This window comes from Vulpes lagopus, chromosome 8, assembly GCF_018345385.1.
Source record: "Vulpes lagopus strain Blue_001 chromosome 8, ASM1834538v1, whole genome shotgun sequence".
In the NCBI taxonomy this organism is placed as follows: Eukaryota; Metazoa; Chordata; class Mammalia; order Carnivora; family Canidae; genus Vulpes; species Vulpes lagopus.
In genome coordinates, this window is record NC_054831.1 from 90495490 (window position 1) to 90512791 (window position 17302).

Consider the following 17302-nt stretch of genomic DNA (forward strand, 5'->3'; position numbering starts at 1 on the left):
TTTCATTTCAAATGACATTCTCTTCGAGATATATTTATAGGTCTATAAATTTTTTTGTCTTTAATTATAGAGAAGGAGATAAACCCAGCTCTTGAGTTATGATACCAAATATAGGGAGGCATTTTCATTTTTTAAGATTGCAGATTTAGGCAAGCTAAGTTTACAGACTGTTTGGAATTTCAATCTTTCAACATATAAGGCACTTGCAAATGCTTCTGCTCATATATATATTTTTTTCCTTCCCTAGAAGGGACCAACGCCAATAAAGCTCATCTCTGCCTGAGTTATAGCTTTTTCCTTTCTGATAATCAGTAAGAATTATGCAGAGGTGTAGCGTTGTTAGCAAACAGAAAGAGCAATCTAATTCCACCTGATTATTTGTTTTTTCCAGAACATACCTTACCACAGATGCTGGCAGGATGGTTTCTATAGAAAAGCGCGGTCCGATTAAGAGGAAAATTTCTGCTAGGTCAATTTTAATGTCCAATGTTGAATTCGAATTTGTGAATGTGAAATAGATTAATAATGAGCTTGTGCTGGAAGAAAAAATTAGAATTCTTTTCTCAGTGGTCAAAACAAGGAGAAAATACTGAGAGAACTTTTTGGGTTTTTGGTTGTTTTTTAAGTGAAAGTGACATTTGTAGAAGGTTTTCTTCATTTCTAACAAAATAAAGACAGAAGGTCTAACACCCTAGAGTGGATCCTTTGACCCAAGTAAAGAATTCTACACTTTTGCTGACTGACAGTTGGAGGCTGAGGTGGAGAATCTAAAAGAAGACTTGCAGGCACCTGCATGGCTCAGTGAGTTAAGTGACTGATTTTGGTTCGGGTCATGATCTCAGGGTCCTGGGATTGAGCACCATGTCAGGCTCCCTGCTCAGTGGAATGTCTACTTCTCCCTCTCCCTTTGCCTCCCACCCCGCTTATGCGCGCGCTCTCTCTCAAATAAATAAAATCTTAAAAAAAGAAAAAAGACTTGCTACCAGAGTCCTGAGGCCAACTTTTATCAACCTTCCGGGGAAGGATTAAATGCTACCCCAGAGGCTGCTCCCACCAGGGCTGCAGCTTCTTCTCTACGAAGCAGTTACTACTAAGCCTGGAATTTTTCTCACTGGAAGTTCACTGGTCTTCCAAAAAAGGGTGATACAGCATGGGAACACACCTCGATTTATCCAGAGACTCAAATCGATGACTTATTTTCCATTATCTCCTTATCTTCGCTTACAGAGTCTGCCATTGTATATTTATGAATCTTTAATGGTAATTTCCTTTAAGCCAGTGATAGGAACATTCACGGAAAGAGTCTTAAATATTGAGGTTGATGTGGCTTAGGTGAGGGAACTTTGGCCATTTAAGTCAGAAGTCTTTCCTTTCCCACCTGTCCTCGGAACTGTATGCTTCCACCCAAAACCAACAACTGGGGTCTACTGATGATCTCTCTTTACTGAGGATTCCTGATTCCTAACCGAAGGTAGCTATCTATTGCTGAATGGTTAATAATACTAAAAGCCAGATCATCTGCTGGTATTTTTTTCTGCTAAGTACTATGATGTAGGTCCTTTCCGATGATAAAATCCATACTTTGAGAGCTTAAAGGCCCAAAGCCAGAGGTGCTTGGGTGGCTTAGTCAGTTAAACACCTATCTGACTCTTGATTCTGGCTCAGGTCATGATCTCAAGGTCCTGGGATCAAGCCCTGCTTTGGGCTCTGGCTCAGTGGACCGTCGGCTTGAGGATTCTCTCTCTCTCTGCCCCACACCTACACTCTCTCTCTCAAAAATAAAACAAATAAATAAAAAGGCCCAAAGCCATACAATGACAGAGTTGGGATTTGAATCCAGAGCTATTACTCCAAACTCTTTTAACTGCCATACTAGACGGTCTCCCACAAAAGTTCCAACTGTGGGCTTCCTTCCCTTACCAGAGGATAAGTAGAACGAAGTCGGCCTCACATTTCTTCTGGCAATAAGAACATTTTGCTCACACATTCTGAACAAACAAGCAATTATTCTGTTTTATTTTAAAGTACCCATGTGACTTGTTCCCTCGGCTCCCACATCCCTCTGTGTACTGTCTTGACTCATATTTTGGGTTTGTTCGCAGAAAATATACTGCATTTCTAACTCCTAGGGAATTTTAACTGGCAGCCAACACATTTTGGGCTGTGTTGTGATTTTGAAGATATGCTTCTCTTTAAGATACATGAAGGCAGAAAAGAAGAAAGACTCTTCTATCATTGGCAACAGGAATATCTGAGCTGGACAAACATATGTTTTCCTTTCAATGCAGGTGCTACTGACCAAAGCCCCTTTCAAAAGTCCTGGGAACTGGATCTGTCCTGGAGAATGAATGAGTTCCTCCTTGGTTTTGTACACTCTGTCTGCCATAGCCCACAGGAAGCACAAGACAGCATTTCTTGAGGTTTGCTACACAAGTTAGTAGTTTGGGTTTACTCAGCGCTGGGGCTTCTCCAACTGGAATCTTCCAGAACCCCACATTCTGCTAGCTATTTGGTATTTTATAGAACATAAAATGCAATGAATATTTGACTGCTGTCCCATCAGTTTAAGCTTTTATATTTTTATTGAACATCTTTGAACTTGCTATTCTTCATTCAATTCTTTTCTTCAGATTTTCTGCCCCTAGACACACCTTGACATCTTAGACTATGGGACAGCAGGTTAGCCCCAGTTGGTCCCTGACTATCTTGGAGATTTTTGGCTAGAGAATGAGAGAAGGAAAATGTTGAAATAACCATGATTACTACGGTGATTCCACAACAGAGAAATCAAGGACCATACAAAAAATAAGCATAGTACCAAATGTGCTCCCTTTTGGAGCCTGGGAAAGCTTTGGTGGCTGCTCTTATTAGATGAGCAGTAAAAGCCCTCAGTAAACACCAGAGAAACAAACCCCTTCCTGGAGCCAGTAGGCATTTGTCTCTGTCCTTCTTCTGAGCATGGGGCTCCGTTCTCTTTGTGTGGATAGCAGCGCAAATCCTGCATTGGAAGCAGGCAAGGGCTCTTCAAAATGGTTCTGCACTGCTAACCAACCTCAGTCACTTCTTTCTCTCTGGCCCAATTCTTGCATGGAAAATTGAGGTAATGATTTATATGTCGTAAGCAGTTCTGACAGGTGCACTCTGTCTTGGCTTCCTCCAGCCCCAGGACTAATCGGAAGCTTATCTTTTCCTTTGTGTAATAGGGAGCTGTCAGGTTCCATGACCCTCCAAACAATTCAATCACTCACAGGAGGATTCACCTTGGAGGGAGGACGCCTTTGTACTAGAGAAGGTCATGGAGGCCATGACCTGACATGTATCAAAACAGTGGCAGGCAAGGGGCTGGAGGGCGACATGGCCACACTGACAAGACGCCATTTGCTTCCTCAATTTAAATCCTTCATATCTGCCAGTAACTTCCTGGTTTGTGCCAACAACTTTTCTACCATGGTGCATATCCTGTCTCATGTGCAGAACATTTTGCTATCTGAGCAAAGAAGGGGTCTTTCCGAAGATGACCAGTGCAGAGAAGAAAGGGCTTGTATTGCTCTTCGAAAGAAGGGGCAAATTCCTTGGCAAGGTCTATGATGCCTACTAGCATGGTCTGGCCATGATTGGCCTGCTTTGTCACTTGAACCTTGCTGTCACCACACACTTCCTTGTGTGTGCATTCCAGCCACTCTGGTTTTCATTCCATCTCCTGCTCACCTGTGCAACCTCCCACCTCGTGGCCTTCGCCTATGGTATCTCCTCTTCCTGGAATGTCCCTCCCACTCCTCTCGTCACCCACCTCCTGCCTCAGCTCAATCCAAAGTTGCTCAGGAACTTATTCTCTGCTCTCCCCAAATGGATCAAAATATCCTGTCTGTTCTCCCATGCACCATCCACCTCTCTTCTGCAGCCCCTGCCTGGCATGAGTTTCACATTAGGGGGCATTTGATTTGTGCCCTTTCCAACCATAAGAGACTGTCAGATCCGTGAGGGCAGAAACCAAGTCATTCACTACTGCCACTCCAGGGCCAACCACAGGGTGTGGCTCACAGTAGGGACTCAAGGAGTACTTTTAGAATTAGTGAGATCTGGGTGGTATATCTGTTGTTGGTCCATTTGACCAGCGCATAGGGCAAAGGCACATTTAATCAGGACCGATAAGTCAACTGTGGGTTCAGGTGCAGGGATGACTTTATGTTTTATTATCATTATTTTTTAAGAATTTATTTATTTATCTATTCATTCATTTTTTTTTTAAATTTCTTTTTTTTTTTTTAATTTTATTTATGATAGTCACAGAGAGAGAGAGAGAGAGAGGCAGAGACACAGGCAGAGGGAGAAGCAGGCTCCATGCACCAGGAGCCCGATGTGGGATTCGATCCCGGGTCTCCAGGATCGCGCCCTGGGCCAAAGACCGGCACCAAACCGCTGCGCCACCCAGGGATCCCGTCATTCATTTATTTATTTTATTCATTCATTCATTCATTCATTCATTCATTCGAGAGAGACAGTGAGCGCATGGCAGAGGGTGAGGAAGAAGCAGGCTCCCCACTGAGCAGTGAGCCTGATGCAGGGCTTGATCCCAGGACACTGAGATCATGACCTGTGCAGGAGGCAGACACTTAACTGACTGAGCTGCTCAGGTGCCCCACAGGGATGACTTTATCATGGGAAAGAACAATGGTAACCAACGATGGCTGTCTTTTGTTACTCCTGTTTCAATACCTAACCTCACAACTCCTGAGCTCATTGATAATCTTACATTCCCCCATTTCCTTCACCCTCTCACCCCGAATAATTTTCTCAGATGCTTTTGAATTTGGAGAGCAAAAGATTTTTTTTTAATTGAGCTTTCACATGTTTCTAAATGTCTGCTTGTTTGCTACTGAGATAGGATAATTGGATGAAGTTTGTTCCCCTTGTGTCTAGATGTTTTGGCATTAAACAGACAATGTCCTTATTTAATTCAAAGTTGCAGAACTCTAAACCTCTGAAATAATTAGAGGAAGTGGAATCAAAGAGCAGAAAAGGAAATGTGGAGAAGGTGCTGGGGCAGTGGGGTAGGGCTGAAATGCACGACAGGATGGGCTGCAGTGTCAGGCACAGACCCATGAAGTTGGTTCCATTCCGTTCTCAAACAAAAGCATGTATCCACCTAGTTCCTCACTGATGGTCAGCCCCATGAGGGTGCCCTGTCTGTCTAGGACTATAGATGTGGAACCTTCTTTTTATAAATGTAGATTAGATGCTAAGCTACACAGGAGGAAACGTTTGTGACAAATGATGGTTTCTGGATTGGCTAATGCAGTGTTCCTGCGTCAAGAGGTCTCTGACAATGGGATAAAACCTCCACTGGCTTACATGGTAAAAACCCTTGCTTTGGGGAAGCCATTTAAGTGGCTAAGAGGGGGGAGTCTACTTTCAGATAAACAGGAATGAACTCTGGTTTTGCCACTTGGTAGTGAAAAAACTGCTTTTTCCATGTAGAGCAGCTGCCTTATCTGAAATAGCAACAATAGATTTTTGCTTTTGTTTTAAATATTTTATTTATTTATTTATTTTTTGGAGAGGGAGAGAGAGAGTGTGAGAGTGTGGGTACCTGAGTGGGGTGGGGGATGAGCAGAGGAAGAGTGAGGATCTTAAGCAGACGTGGGGTTCTATCTCACAACGCTGACATCATGACCTGAGTAGAAACCAAGACTTGGGCACTTACAGACTGTGCCACCCAGGTGCCTCTGGCAACAATAGTTTTAAGCTCGTGGAGTTAAGGTAAAGCTTAAATAGGGAATATGCAAGGTGCCTGGTGCTGTGCCAGGTACTAGGAAGTGCTCAGTTAATGTTAATGAATCTGAAAGTTAAGGACACGTGATTCTGTGGCAGCAAGGCCATAAGAGCAGAGGGAAAACACTGCCAGGCGAACTCCTCCTTCCCCAACCCAATCCTTTCAGCCAGCATTTCCCTAAATGAGGTTCTAGGGCTGTGCTGCTTGAAATAACAGACCCACAAGCTGCCTGTTAATGGTCGGTGATAAGATAAGGAGCTTTAGATAGAATCAATGCATTGCTTCCTTCACTGAGAAAGTCTTTCTATGGAAAATAAAAGTGTCAGCTGAACAAGGCAGTGGCTGGGTGATGTGACGATTCATACTCTGGTACCTTATCTGTGGACTGGCACTGGGCCAAACATCACATTTTGAGGAGAATGTCATAAAGAAACATGATCCCATGAGCTGAGCCAAGGGCTTTTCATAGTCTGCTAAGTTTGGTGGGAAATATCGCATGTTGTGTATCTTTCTTGGAGTAAGATATCCTCTGTCAGTAAAGGCTTCGAGAAACCCTACGAAGTAAATAAATTTGTTTAAATGTGTTTGAGTGTTTCCCCATATACTCTTGAACAAGAAACATTTGTGGGAGTGAATGTGTCTATGTGTTTTTATCACTGCCTTTAATGTTTTCCTGGTAAAGGATGTGAGCCCAACTGATCATCTGATCATAACAAACGACCAGGGTGGGATCCATTCTCCTCTGCTCAAGCAAATACAAATTAACACCCTAGGTGGAAAGTTCTTTTCCTTCGGACTCAATCATTCTAAGGAAACCAAAGAATTAAGTATTTTCTCTGTTAACAATCTCCTTTACCATGAAAGTACCCTTATATCTTCTTCCAATCACTTCCTGTGCACCCCTCCCCCCCAAAGGGATCTCCTTGTACATTAACCTCTGGGGAAATATTTAAAATCTTTTTCTCAGGTAAGGACAGGTAGGGGGTATTTAATATGCAATATCAATGCATGAGGTAAAGCCTGGTTTGCAATGTACTAGGATCAAAGTGATATCTTCCACTGAACTTGATTTGAAACCTATTAGTGTTAATTATTTTCCACAAAAATCTTATGTATAATGAGCAGGAGCCCTAGACTTTCTTCTGTGGCTTCAAATTAGTTCTGTGTATAAGCCGGTAGCAAAAGGGGGATAGGCACATATTTCTGATCTCTAGTTAAGTAAGTCTAACTGAAAAACAAATACAAATCCATTCTAGGCTTTGTGAACATTCTAAGGTTTTTTGTGCCCTGTGCACGCCTATACATGCATATATGAGCACGTGTCTCTTCAGGGGATGGGGCTCATACCTCTTACAGCGGCAACAGTGAGTTCACATTTCAAAGCCAGGACTTGGTCTGAGGACGGTGTCTTTCCCATCATACTCATAAATCAGGTTATTCCACCCGAAAAATTCAGAAAATGGAGATACTTTTCTCCTTGAATCAACTGGTTGTACCTGGATTTTCCACTTACTGTAAAAATATACAGACAGCCCTTAAAAGGAAAAGATGGGTGAAACTAATACTGGTAACTTCTCTTCTGAGAAAAATCCAGCAGGGTCAGTGTGAATTAGGTTAGACACAGTGACAAGATCTTTGCTTTCAGAGCCTGAGAAAGACCAGCAGCTTGCCTGGCCTGGCCAATCTTACCACCCCTCTGAAACCCAGGCGAGTTAATGAGCAACATTAGGAAGAGACTAGAATAGGGTCCTGCCTCATGACCAAGATAAACTGCATCAGAGGCCATGGAAACATCAAGATTTTCTTCCATAACAGGATTCTTTTCTTTTTCTAATACTAGTAGGTTTCTCAGCCTCCTACTGGCATTGAGTGTACATAAAGGGAGAGGCATTTATCAGTTCCCATCACATTCAAGAAGCCACGGTAGCCTTCCAAAATGGGTGGGAGCAAGAGACAATGAGAACTTGATCTTGAACGAGGTATAGGATTCTGCTTATATTTACATTTACGTTGGATCTGTAAAGGCAGCAGAACAAAGGTAGCTTTCAGATGAAAGAAAATATTTTATAATCTGTGAATACACTCTGAATCTGAGGCAGCTTTGCAGAGTCAGTACAAACACATATTCAAAATAAAGCACAATAGATTGCTGGTCACCAGACGTCACACTGCTTTGAACCTTTACAATTATATTCATTAGACTTTCCTGAAACTCTTGGTGTCCAGGTGACAGACAAGAGGGGAGGGAAGCAGAGAAAGGTGGTGGTAATGCTGATCATCCACAGTTCACAAGGCATCGCACTACATATGTCGACATGTTACTCTATTTTATTAGCATGACCTCTGTGGGAAGGACATATGGTGATTTTCATCTTACAGATGATGGCTAACATGTGGTCAGAGCCCCTAGCCCCTTTCCTGGAGACCTGCAGAGTGGTGTTAACGTAGAGACTCCGGAGTCGGTGTGAATCTGCCTAAAAATGTGACCCGGCCACTTAGCAGCTTATGGCCTGTGGGCAAGTCATTTCAGGTTTCTGAATTAAAGCTCCTCTTCTGTAAAATGGGGATAACAATATTATGTACCCCACGGGGCTACTGTCAGGCGGTAGTAGATGGTGTTTGCAGTGTTCCCAGCAGAAAGCCTGGCACACGGTATATATTTAATTAATGTCTGCAACAGTGTTAACTGGCCATCAGGTGGGCTGTCCCCTGATTCCATAAGGAGTAGGATGGGAAAAGAACTTGAATTTTAAAGGTCAGAATCACTCACACACAACCTAAACCTCAATGGCCTGCAGAAGCTTACTCCAGGGTGCCTGGGTGGCTCAGTGGTTGAGTGTCTACCATTGGCTCAGGTCATGATCCAGGGTTCCGGGATGGAGTCCCATATCAGGTTGCCCACAAGGAGCCTGCTTCTCCCTCTGCCTGTGTCTCTGCCTCTCTCTCTCTGTATCTCTCATAAATAAATAAAATCTTTAAAAAAAAGCAAACAAACAGCAGCTTACTCCAAATCAAATCACTCAGTATAGGACCAACTTCATTTTGATAATAAGGTTGCCCTCAGATTATTCTGTATAGAACTTTGATGTAGGAGGAAGGAAGATCACAAAGAAAGAACTTAAAAAAGGAAACCAGAGAGCCTTTGAGGTCATCATGCCAATGCCCCTCAAGCCCAGGTGTTCTTCAGGACAGCCTGGGATAGAGCTGAAAGGTAGGGGGAAGATTCTGAGTCACTGAGCTGGGAATGATGTAAGCCATTCCCAGAGTCTGATCATCATCCAGGTTTGGTTCCATGCATCCTTTCTGCTCCACTATCCCCCAAAACGACATGGGAAACTGACCTGGGCCCAAGGCACCAGCAGCTTCTACAGTTTCCTCAACAGGCTGTCCTCTAGTTCCTGCTGACTCAGAGTGTGGTTTCCAATGAATATTCAGATGAATATACCAGATACTCTATTTTGATATGAGAGGAAGGATAGTAAAAACACGAATTCAAGTCCAAACACTACCACTCACCAGCTGTGTGACCTCAGGCACATTGATTAACTTCTCTGGCTTCTGGTCTCACTTCTCTAAAATGGGTTTTTTTTTTTTTTTCAGTCCCTACATTGAGGCTTTATCTCAAAGGTGAAATCAGCCAGTACATGCAAAGTGTCCCTGGAACACAGCAAATGCTCAATAAGTGTTTGCTGCTCTTATTATTATTCCAACAGAATTAGTACCTTTGCCTAACAATGAACACAACTAGCACTGTCTCACCGAACATTAGCCAAAGAACAGGACAGGGACACGCACAATCCTCACTCCCAAGAGGTGAAACCCATCAAAACACAGGGGCTTGTCAGTGAGGGCTGCGCTTGAGGTTCCTGTGGAGTGCTTTCTGATCCCATAACTGAAACCCCATGACACAGACAGATACAATCAGATAATGATGGCAATCAATAATGATAACAGAAATTATTATTTATTTTCATAAACACAGACTATGTGCGTCCCGCTGAGTTACACACATCACATGCCAGCATTCTCTTTCGGGGCAGTCAATCAATGGGAAATCTCAATATCCACCCGCCGAGGCAGGAGGGGGAGGGATGGAGCGAAGGTTGAGAAATTACCCACACCAGACTGACACATTCACAAAGTTAATCTAATCCAAGGGGCCATCCGGGTGCCATTGCAAGCCTGTGAATATGGAACAGGCTTGATTGATTTTTCGCTGCAGTAGCTAAACACTTCATTGTTATTTGCAACAAATATAAGGAAAGGAAAGATGAAACTGTAAAAGGATTGGATATTAAGTCCCCAGCACAGCAATAAATCACAAAATGAAGTCTAGAAAAATTAAAAAAGGGTCGGGAAGGCTGCTTCTGTGTCCTAAGAGGCCTTGGGTATCAAAGCATAAAACCAAAATTAGAACCTGGGCAGGCCTGGCTGATCCTGACTCACCTGCTAATCTGTCCTGAAACCAGCCTGGAGTTACACACCCACCCCCTCACCCCCTGCCCCTCGCCCTCTCCGGAGTGAGCATCACCACATAGGCATCACAGAGGCAGCAAGAAAGCATAAAGTAAGGTTGTGTCTACACAGGAAGTGTCTGCTTCTCAGAGCCTCAGTATCCTCCTTTTATAATGGGGATACCTACATCTATACCACTAGAAAGAGCAAAATATCAATTCATGTCCTACTTGCCTCCCAGGGTCCATGGGAGCATCACATGAGGTTCCCAGAGTGAAAGACCGTCTATCCTTGAAGATGCATCTTGGAAACTCCTTCCTAGTCCTGCACCTCCTTCTCCTCTGTTCTTCCTCTGATACGGCAATCTTCTATGCTGTCCCAGGACACTTATCCCATCCTGTGTTTCTCAGAGGGTGGCCCAGGGACCATGTGCATTGGAATCATCTGGGGGGTTTTCCAAGAGGGGTCTTGTCAAAGATGTCACGGGGTGTAAGTCAGACCTTTTAACTCAGAATCCTTAGTGAGAAAGCCAGGGACTGTCCTCCACAAAGCATCACAGGTCCCATGAGGCCCTCCAAAGTTTAAGAACCACTGCTTTGATTAATGTCATGTTGCACCGCTTACATTTTGTTCTCTCCTTCCTCTTGAGGAAAGGGGGTGCCAATTCACACATCTTTGTGAGATCCGCATGGTAGCGCATACATACTTAGCACAGTGCCTGACACACAGTAGGCACTCACTGACTAGGATAAAAATACATGAAAAAGTCCTACATGTCCGATGCTCTCACCTTTACTGTTTTCCGGATCAGGGGCCACACAATCAACAGTCCTGCATGATGGTGAAGGGCAGGTGCTCTGGGATCACACTGGGGCTCTATTCTTGGCTCTGTCACTTATTATCTGTGGGACACTAAGCCAGCACTTACCTCCCTGAGCCTCTGTTGACACGTCCATAAAATGGACATGATGCCGAAGTCACAGGATGGTGATGAAGAAAGAATTGTAAAACATACATTACTCTGCTCAGCCCAGAGCCTGTCCCTCAGAAAGGCTGAGTCCACGCAGTTGCTATTAGTAAACTTAACCCACTGGCCTGTTTAATCAGTTCTTTAGGAAACAGGTCAGGTAGTGAGAGTAGCTGTTTCACTGGAAAGGCTCACTTTCGGGAAAACAGCTAGTCTGTTTAATCAACCCTACTACCCCCATGACCTGTTAGCAATAATCCCCAAGATGACCTCTTTAGAGTGCAGAGCTGGCAAATGCTCATGCTGACCGGCCACGGTGTCGCAGATGGTGGCTGGGGGAGATCCAAACAGCCACTGATGAGATTTGCAAACATCAGGGTCACTCTACGTGGAAAAATGTTAGTCTGAGACATCCCATGTGTGTGTCCTGCGGCTGAGAGGAAGACAGAGGCCATCACCAGCAGAAGGCTCGTATATAAAACAGGAAGCCATTTGATCTTTCTATCTTTAATCTCTCTAGAAACAGGGCATCCACTGAGTGCCCATCCCGAGACAAAAGCCTTTGCGGTCCTTGTCCCCCACTTCCCACTGCCAAATTTAAGCTTATGCATTAAGAAAGCTCTGCTGAAGGATTGTGAGAAACACAAATAATGAAACTCCCCTCACTCTCCGATCATGAACTAATATTTTTTTAGAAGGCAGAAGCTATAAGGAATCATAATGGAAATATTGGGTTCAGGTAGACTAGATCTGAATTCCAGTCCTACTCTTTTTTTCTAGCCATGAGATCTTGGGTAAAAATCCTCGTCGATGCTAGGACTCCATTTCTACTTCTGTGTACTGCATTCATTTGACAAATACATGGCCTTACATGGGCCATGGGTTCTTCTAGGTGTTGGGGCTCCCAGAGAAAACATAACGTGCGAGATTTAAGTGGAGGTGGAGGGGCAGCAGAAAATGGACAAATAGCATCCCAGGTATGATGCAAGCTAACAAAAAATGGGACAGGGTGAGGCCATTAAGAGTGAATGGGAAGATGTGAGCGTGCAATTTTCCCTAGGATATTCTAGGAGAGCTTCTCTGAGGGAGGAAGGTTTTGGGTGACTCAGAGATAACAGAACATACCTCACAGAGTTACTGTTGGAGCTACATGATTTAAGGATATGAAATCCAGCCTCTGGTGTATAGTAAGCACCTAATAAACATGGTTATTATTATTATTTATATTAGCTGTGAGGAAGATTTAGGTAAAACCCATTAGAAAACTGGAATTCATTACATCCCCTACATTTCTGTGGGTGGTTACGGCAAGTCACAGCGTGGGAGATCACACTTTCTGAAATCTATATTTACAACTGGTTAAAAAACAGATTCCAATCTGGCCTAGGTTCCCAGGGCACTGGCAGCCAACCATAATGAGGCAAATAATAACTCCAGGCTCCTCCTGCAGGGAGAAATATGCTAAGTGAGATTTTTCAACACCCAGCTCCCATCCCAGACTGAAGAAGTTACTAGAACTATGAGTTTCTGTTGCCTAGGGCTCTGAGGGCCTCTGACATCTTGGTATTGGGAGGCCAGGGAAGAAGGCCAGGGGACTCTCACTCAGTGGAACTACAGAAGACCTCAGGGTCATCGTTTTTGCACGCTGAGCTCAGGGATCTACAAACTCACTGTGTATGAATGAGAAAGGGGAGTGGGTGGGGACAGAGACAGACATCCTGATGTAGAATAATAATGGTATTAATTATTGAGAAAGCCATTTCAAATCGTCAAATGTATATGTCCAAGTGTAAGAGCCATAGCTCTGGATTTTTAGTCCCAGCTCTGGAATAACCAGTTAGCAGTCACTTCTCTCTCTTGGCCTGTACCAGGTCTAAGGGCTCAGGTCCCAGAGCAAAGTAGATCAAGATTTGATTCTTAGTCTTGCATGATCCTGGGCATATTATTTACCCTCTCCGAGCCTCATTTGTACAGTGGGTATTTGACAGTAAGCTGGACCTCACATGGTAGCTAATGCAGACACAGTGTACAGTATGGTGCATGGGATATAATAAATGCTAAGTACTGGACACCAGCATTTTCACTGCCCTTCCTCACTGGCTGTTCTAAAGGTGAATCAAAAGATTAGGTAAGAAAACACTTGGTGACATAAATGGCACTTTACAGCTATAAGGTGTTATTATTAAATTATCATTATGATTATTGCTGTGAATGTTATATACTGAGCAGGCAATATGGTTTTCAAAAAGCACTTCTCATAGCCTCTCTGGGTGAGTGATTGGATTTAAGAGGCTATCTCTTCCATGAAAAAGGGGAAAAAAATAGCTACATTCTTATTTTGAAAAGCTGAGCCTCCTAGCACTGAAACAGAACAGGTTCATTACTCAGTGAGGATTAATTAGCTGTCGGGTATTATTAAACGTTCTCACTCTTCAGATCCACACAGAACTGGATTCTCTGAAAGTGAGCAAGAGGTAATCATAAGACAGGGAGGAGGGAAAGAGCCACAAATGCTGGCAATGCAAATTTGAGAGAGGAGCATGTTAGTAAATTACAGTCTGATTAATATCATGTCAGCTCATTCTCTGTTTGGAGTCATTGTTCTGAATCTATGGTCTTCGGGTTTGCTTGTTTTTTTTTTTTTCCCCTTCTTCTACTACTGGGATCAAAAAGAAAAGGAGGTTGGCCTTTTCAGTGTTTTCATCCAAAGAATGCCGCAGTGTGGATGATTACACTGAAACACAGGATATTGGAAAGCCTAGGAAAGTAGATGGGGTGAAATCAAATACGGGTATTTACGTGATTATAGCAAATGTGTCTCTCAAATTGATGCAGTAACTATTGAAATGATTGAAAAGTAGTAGAGGCTTATAAAAAATAATAGCTCGGGAGAGCCTTAGAGATGATAAAATCCAGTGACCACAGATGCCCCCTACTCAATCACCAGGGGTTTGTGCTAAACATGTAGATATCTCTGGATCACCCCCATTTGCTGAGGGAAATCACTGCGGTCAGGTCCTGGGAATCTGCATTTGGAACTTGTACTGTGGATACAAAAGCACAGACCACACAGTCCTCAGGATGGCAGTTCAGAAACGAAGCTTGGAGAGGAGAAATGCAATTCACGGGCCCAGGGTCACACAGCTGGTTTAGATGAAAGCAAGAATCAGAATTGAGGTGTTCTAACTCCCAGCCACATTTCAAGGCCTCCTTCCACGTGGTCGCAAGTCCACTTCAGCATTTCTGCTCTAATGGAAACATAGAGATAGGCCTTCTCCTCAACATCGGGGTGACATCTCTGAGTGGCTAACCGCAGGTATATGAAATCCTATAGGACACCATGGACAACAGGAATTCATTGTGGGAACTCCAGACGGCATCTGAGAAGGTCAATCCAACAGAGGAAACCAGGACAAGGTGACATCTGGGCAGAAGTTCATGTTGTGAACTCCCCAGTGGCACCTACACCATCTGTTTCCCCCACAGGACTGCAAAGTTCCAAGGGGCGAAACACTGTCTTATTCCCCTTGGAGAGCCAGAAGGTTGCCCGCCACTCCCTAGGTACCAATGAATAGCTAGCTTGTAGACTGAATACAGTAGAATAAAAAGTATATGAAAAGGGAAAGCATATTAATTTTCTTATATCAGTAGGGAGTAACAATAGCCAGGATAATAATGATGAAGACAATATTAAACCAACAGCAGGGAACAAACATTAAGAAGTGCTTTCTGTGAGTGAGACACTACAAGGCTAAGTACTTCATCATACACAATGTAGCATAGATTTCTCACAAAAATCCCAGGAGGCAGTGAATCCTTGTAATGCACATGGGACTTTGGAGGCACAAGGACTTCAGTTAGTATGTCCAAGGTCCCTAGCTGGAGACCTACAGTGCCATTGTTCTAACCCAGGACAGACAGACTCAATGTCCACATTCTTCACTCTTCACCACCCTCCCCTCAGGTCTGCAAAACCTCTGAGCATTTAGAGCATCAGCCCAGTCTGATATGGAAGGAAGACTTGTGTGGCAGTTCTTCAGGCTGAAGGTACAGGTTGACAAGAGGAAACAGAGCAGCCAATGCTTACCTGCTCAGAAGCAGCTCAACAAAAGACCAGCTACCCGTGAGTACTGGGTCAATACTTGGCAGCCTAGCACTGTGGGCAGCAATGAGCCTATGTTCAAAAAGCACCTGCTGGGGGCATCTGTGTGGCTCAGTCAGTTGAGTGTCTGACTCTTGGTTTCAGCTCAGAACATGACCTCAGGATTGTGAGATTGAGCCCCGCATTGGGGTCTGTGCTTGGTGGGAAGTCTGCTTGCGATTCTCTCCCTCTATTTCTGCCCCTCCCCCTGCTCATGCACTCCCCCTCTCTCAAATAAATATTTTTTTTAAAAGCACCTGATGAATAAAGAGTGGAACAAATGAATTAATGAACAAATAAACAAGTGAGCTAATCAGGCACACACTGATCATTCAATCCCTGTATCTGCTTCTAAACCCTAGAGTGACAACCTCTTTTCCCCACATGCACTGCACTGCCTCCCTTTTCAGTTTTTGGTCTTCAGTAAAGCAGCTGGTATCTGAAAGCACATATTTGATACAGTTTTGAAAGTCCCTTGGGGCTAGGGCTGGTCTCAATATGTGCCTGCCCTTGTGCTCATTCATGTTAAACACATCCCAACCTAAATTCACCACCGAGTCCTAAACCATTTTAACCTGTATCTGGAGAGCCTTCCCTTAAAAGTTTGCTTTTAGAAATCCATTTTTAACAATCACTTTCCTAAGAGACCTTTCCTGGTTCTCCTAGAGCCAAATATAATTTCTTCCTCCTTTGATCAAACTGTAACTCTCTGACACTCTCTGCATTTATCTTACTCTATTTAGCACCATAAGCATTTTTATATTAGACCTACAAATCCCTTCTTCACTGCGTTTCTGGATGGCAGGAAGGGAGCTATTCAGATTAATAGCAGAGATCACATACTGAGTACTGGCCACGGAAGGAGGGCTTTCCACCCTCACCACCTTTTCACCCAAGTATGAGGTTCACTGTTTTACAGACAGAGAAACTAAAAATAACTTACATGGCTCAAGTTCAAGAGGGTTAAGCAACTACAGGCGATTCTGGTGAGTGGCCAAATTCCAACCCAGGCCCATTACATGCAGAAGTTCGTGTCCTGAATCACAAAACCCCAACCTGCCATATGGGCAGTCCCATCCCCTGGACCTTGAGTACAAAAGACGCTCAAGACATTTTAGGAAACGTAAGCAGAGGCTAAGAATATAGTAAGGCACGGTGGTGGCCATGAAGACCAGTCCTAGGGGAATAAAGGAAGGACACACACTCAGGTCAAGTCTCTGCTTCATCCCCTTCACTCATACATTCCAGTTGCATCCTAGGGCAGCACCCAGCCCATGCACACCAGGGGGCCCTTCCTTTGCGCTTGGTGGCCAAGACAAATGAAAGATGGTGGCAAAAGCTGCCCCTGGGCTCACCCTCAAGGTCGTGATGGTGGCAGGATCCCGGAGCCGGCCCTCCTCATCTTTCAGATTGTAACCTTCTGGCCTCTTATCACGCTCGCTGACTTTCCACAGCTTCACAGTTTTATCTGTGGAGGGCAACCAGAGGAAATCAAAAGTACAGTGAAAACAAGCTTGTCAAGGTGTTCTATGTGTGGATGGCAGGAGGAGAGGGGCGGAGAAGCAGGGAGAGGTGGAGATGAGCACCGGAGACATGCTACCGACGCTGGTTCGAGTCAAGGGCTCAGGGCATAACTCATTTGTCTGGAGGCAGCGCTCATGTTTCAAAACAAAACCATATTATACCCAGACCAATGGTTTTCCTGACAATGGCCTATGAAATCTGGAGCTTAACCATTATTTTGGTTCATTCAATAAAAATATTTATTGAACACTGAATAAGAGGAGCCACATGGACAGAATTAGCTGTGTAACTATATTATCAGCACTTGCCCTGGACAATTTATTTAATGTGCACCCTAACCCCGGGAGGTAGGTAACCCCATTTCAGTGTCCACCCCACAAGCACTGCCCTGACCATGACCTGAAAGGTCTTCCATGATCTGTCTTTCCTCACCCTTTCTGGT

At 44.0% G+C, this 17302-nt stretch overlaps 1 protein-coding gene across 6 annotated transcripts in view; it reads right to left on the reverse strand.

Annotated features, from left to right (window-relative positions):
• PPP2R2B (protein phosphatase 2 regulatory subunit Bbeta) overlaps window positions 1-17302 on the reverse strand; it is a 448486-nt gene that overhangs the window by 86523 nt on the left and 344661 nt on the right. For all 6 annotated transcript variants that reach the window (XM_041767142.1, XM_041767141.1, XM_041767143.1 and 3 more), the window contains one exon: window positions 16692-16804. In XM_041767142.1, the coding sequence (XP_041623076.1) occupies window positions 16692-16804 (113 nt within the window). The remainder of the gene's footprint in view (window positions 1-16691; window positions 16805-17302) is intronic.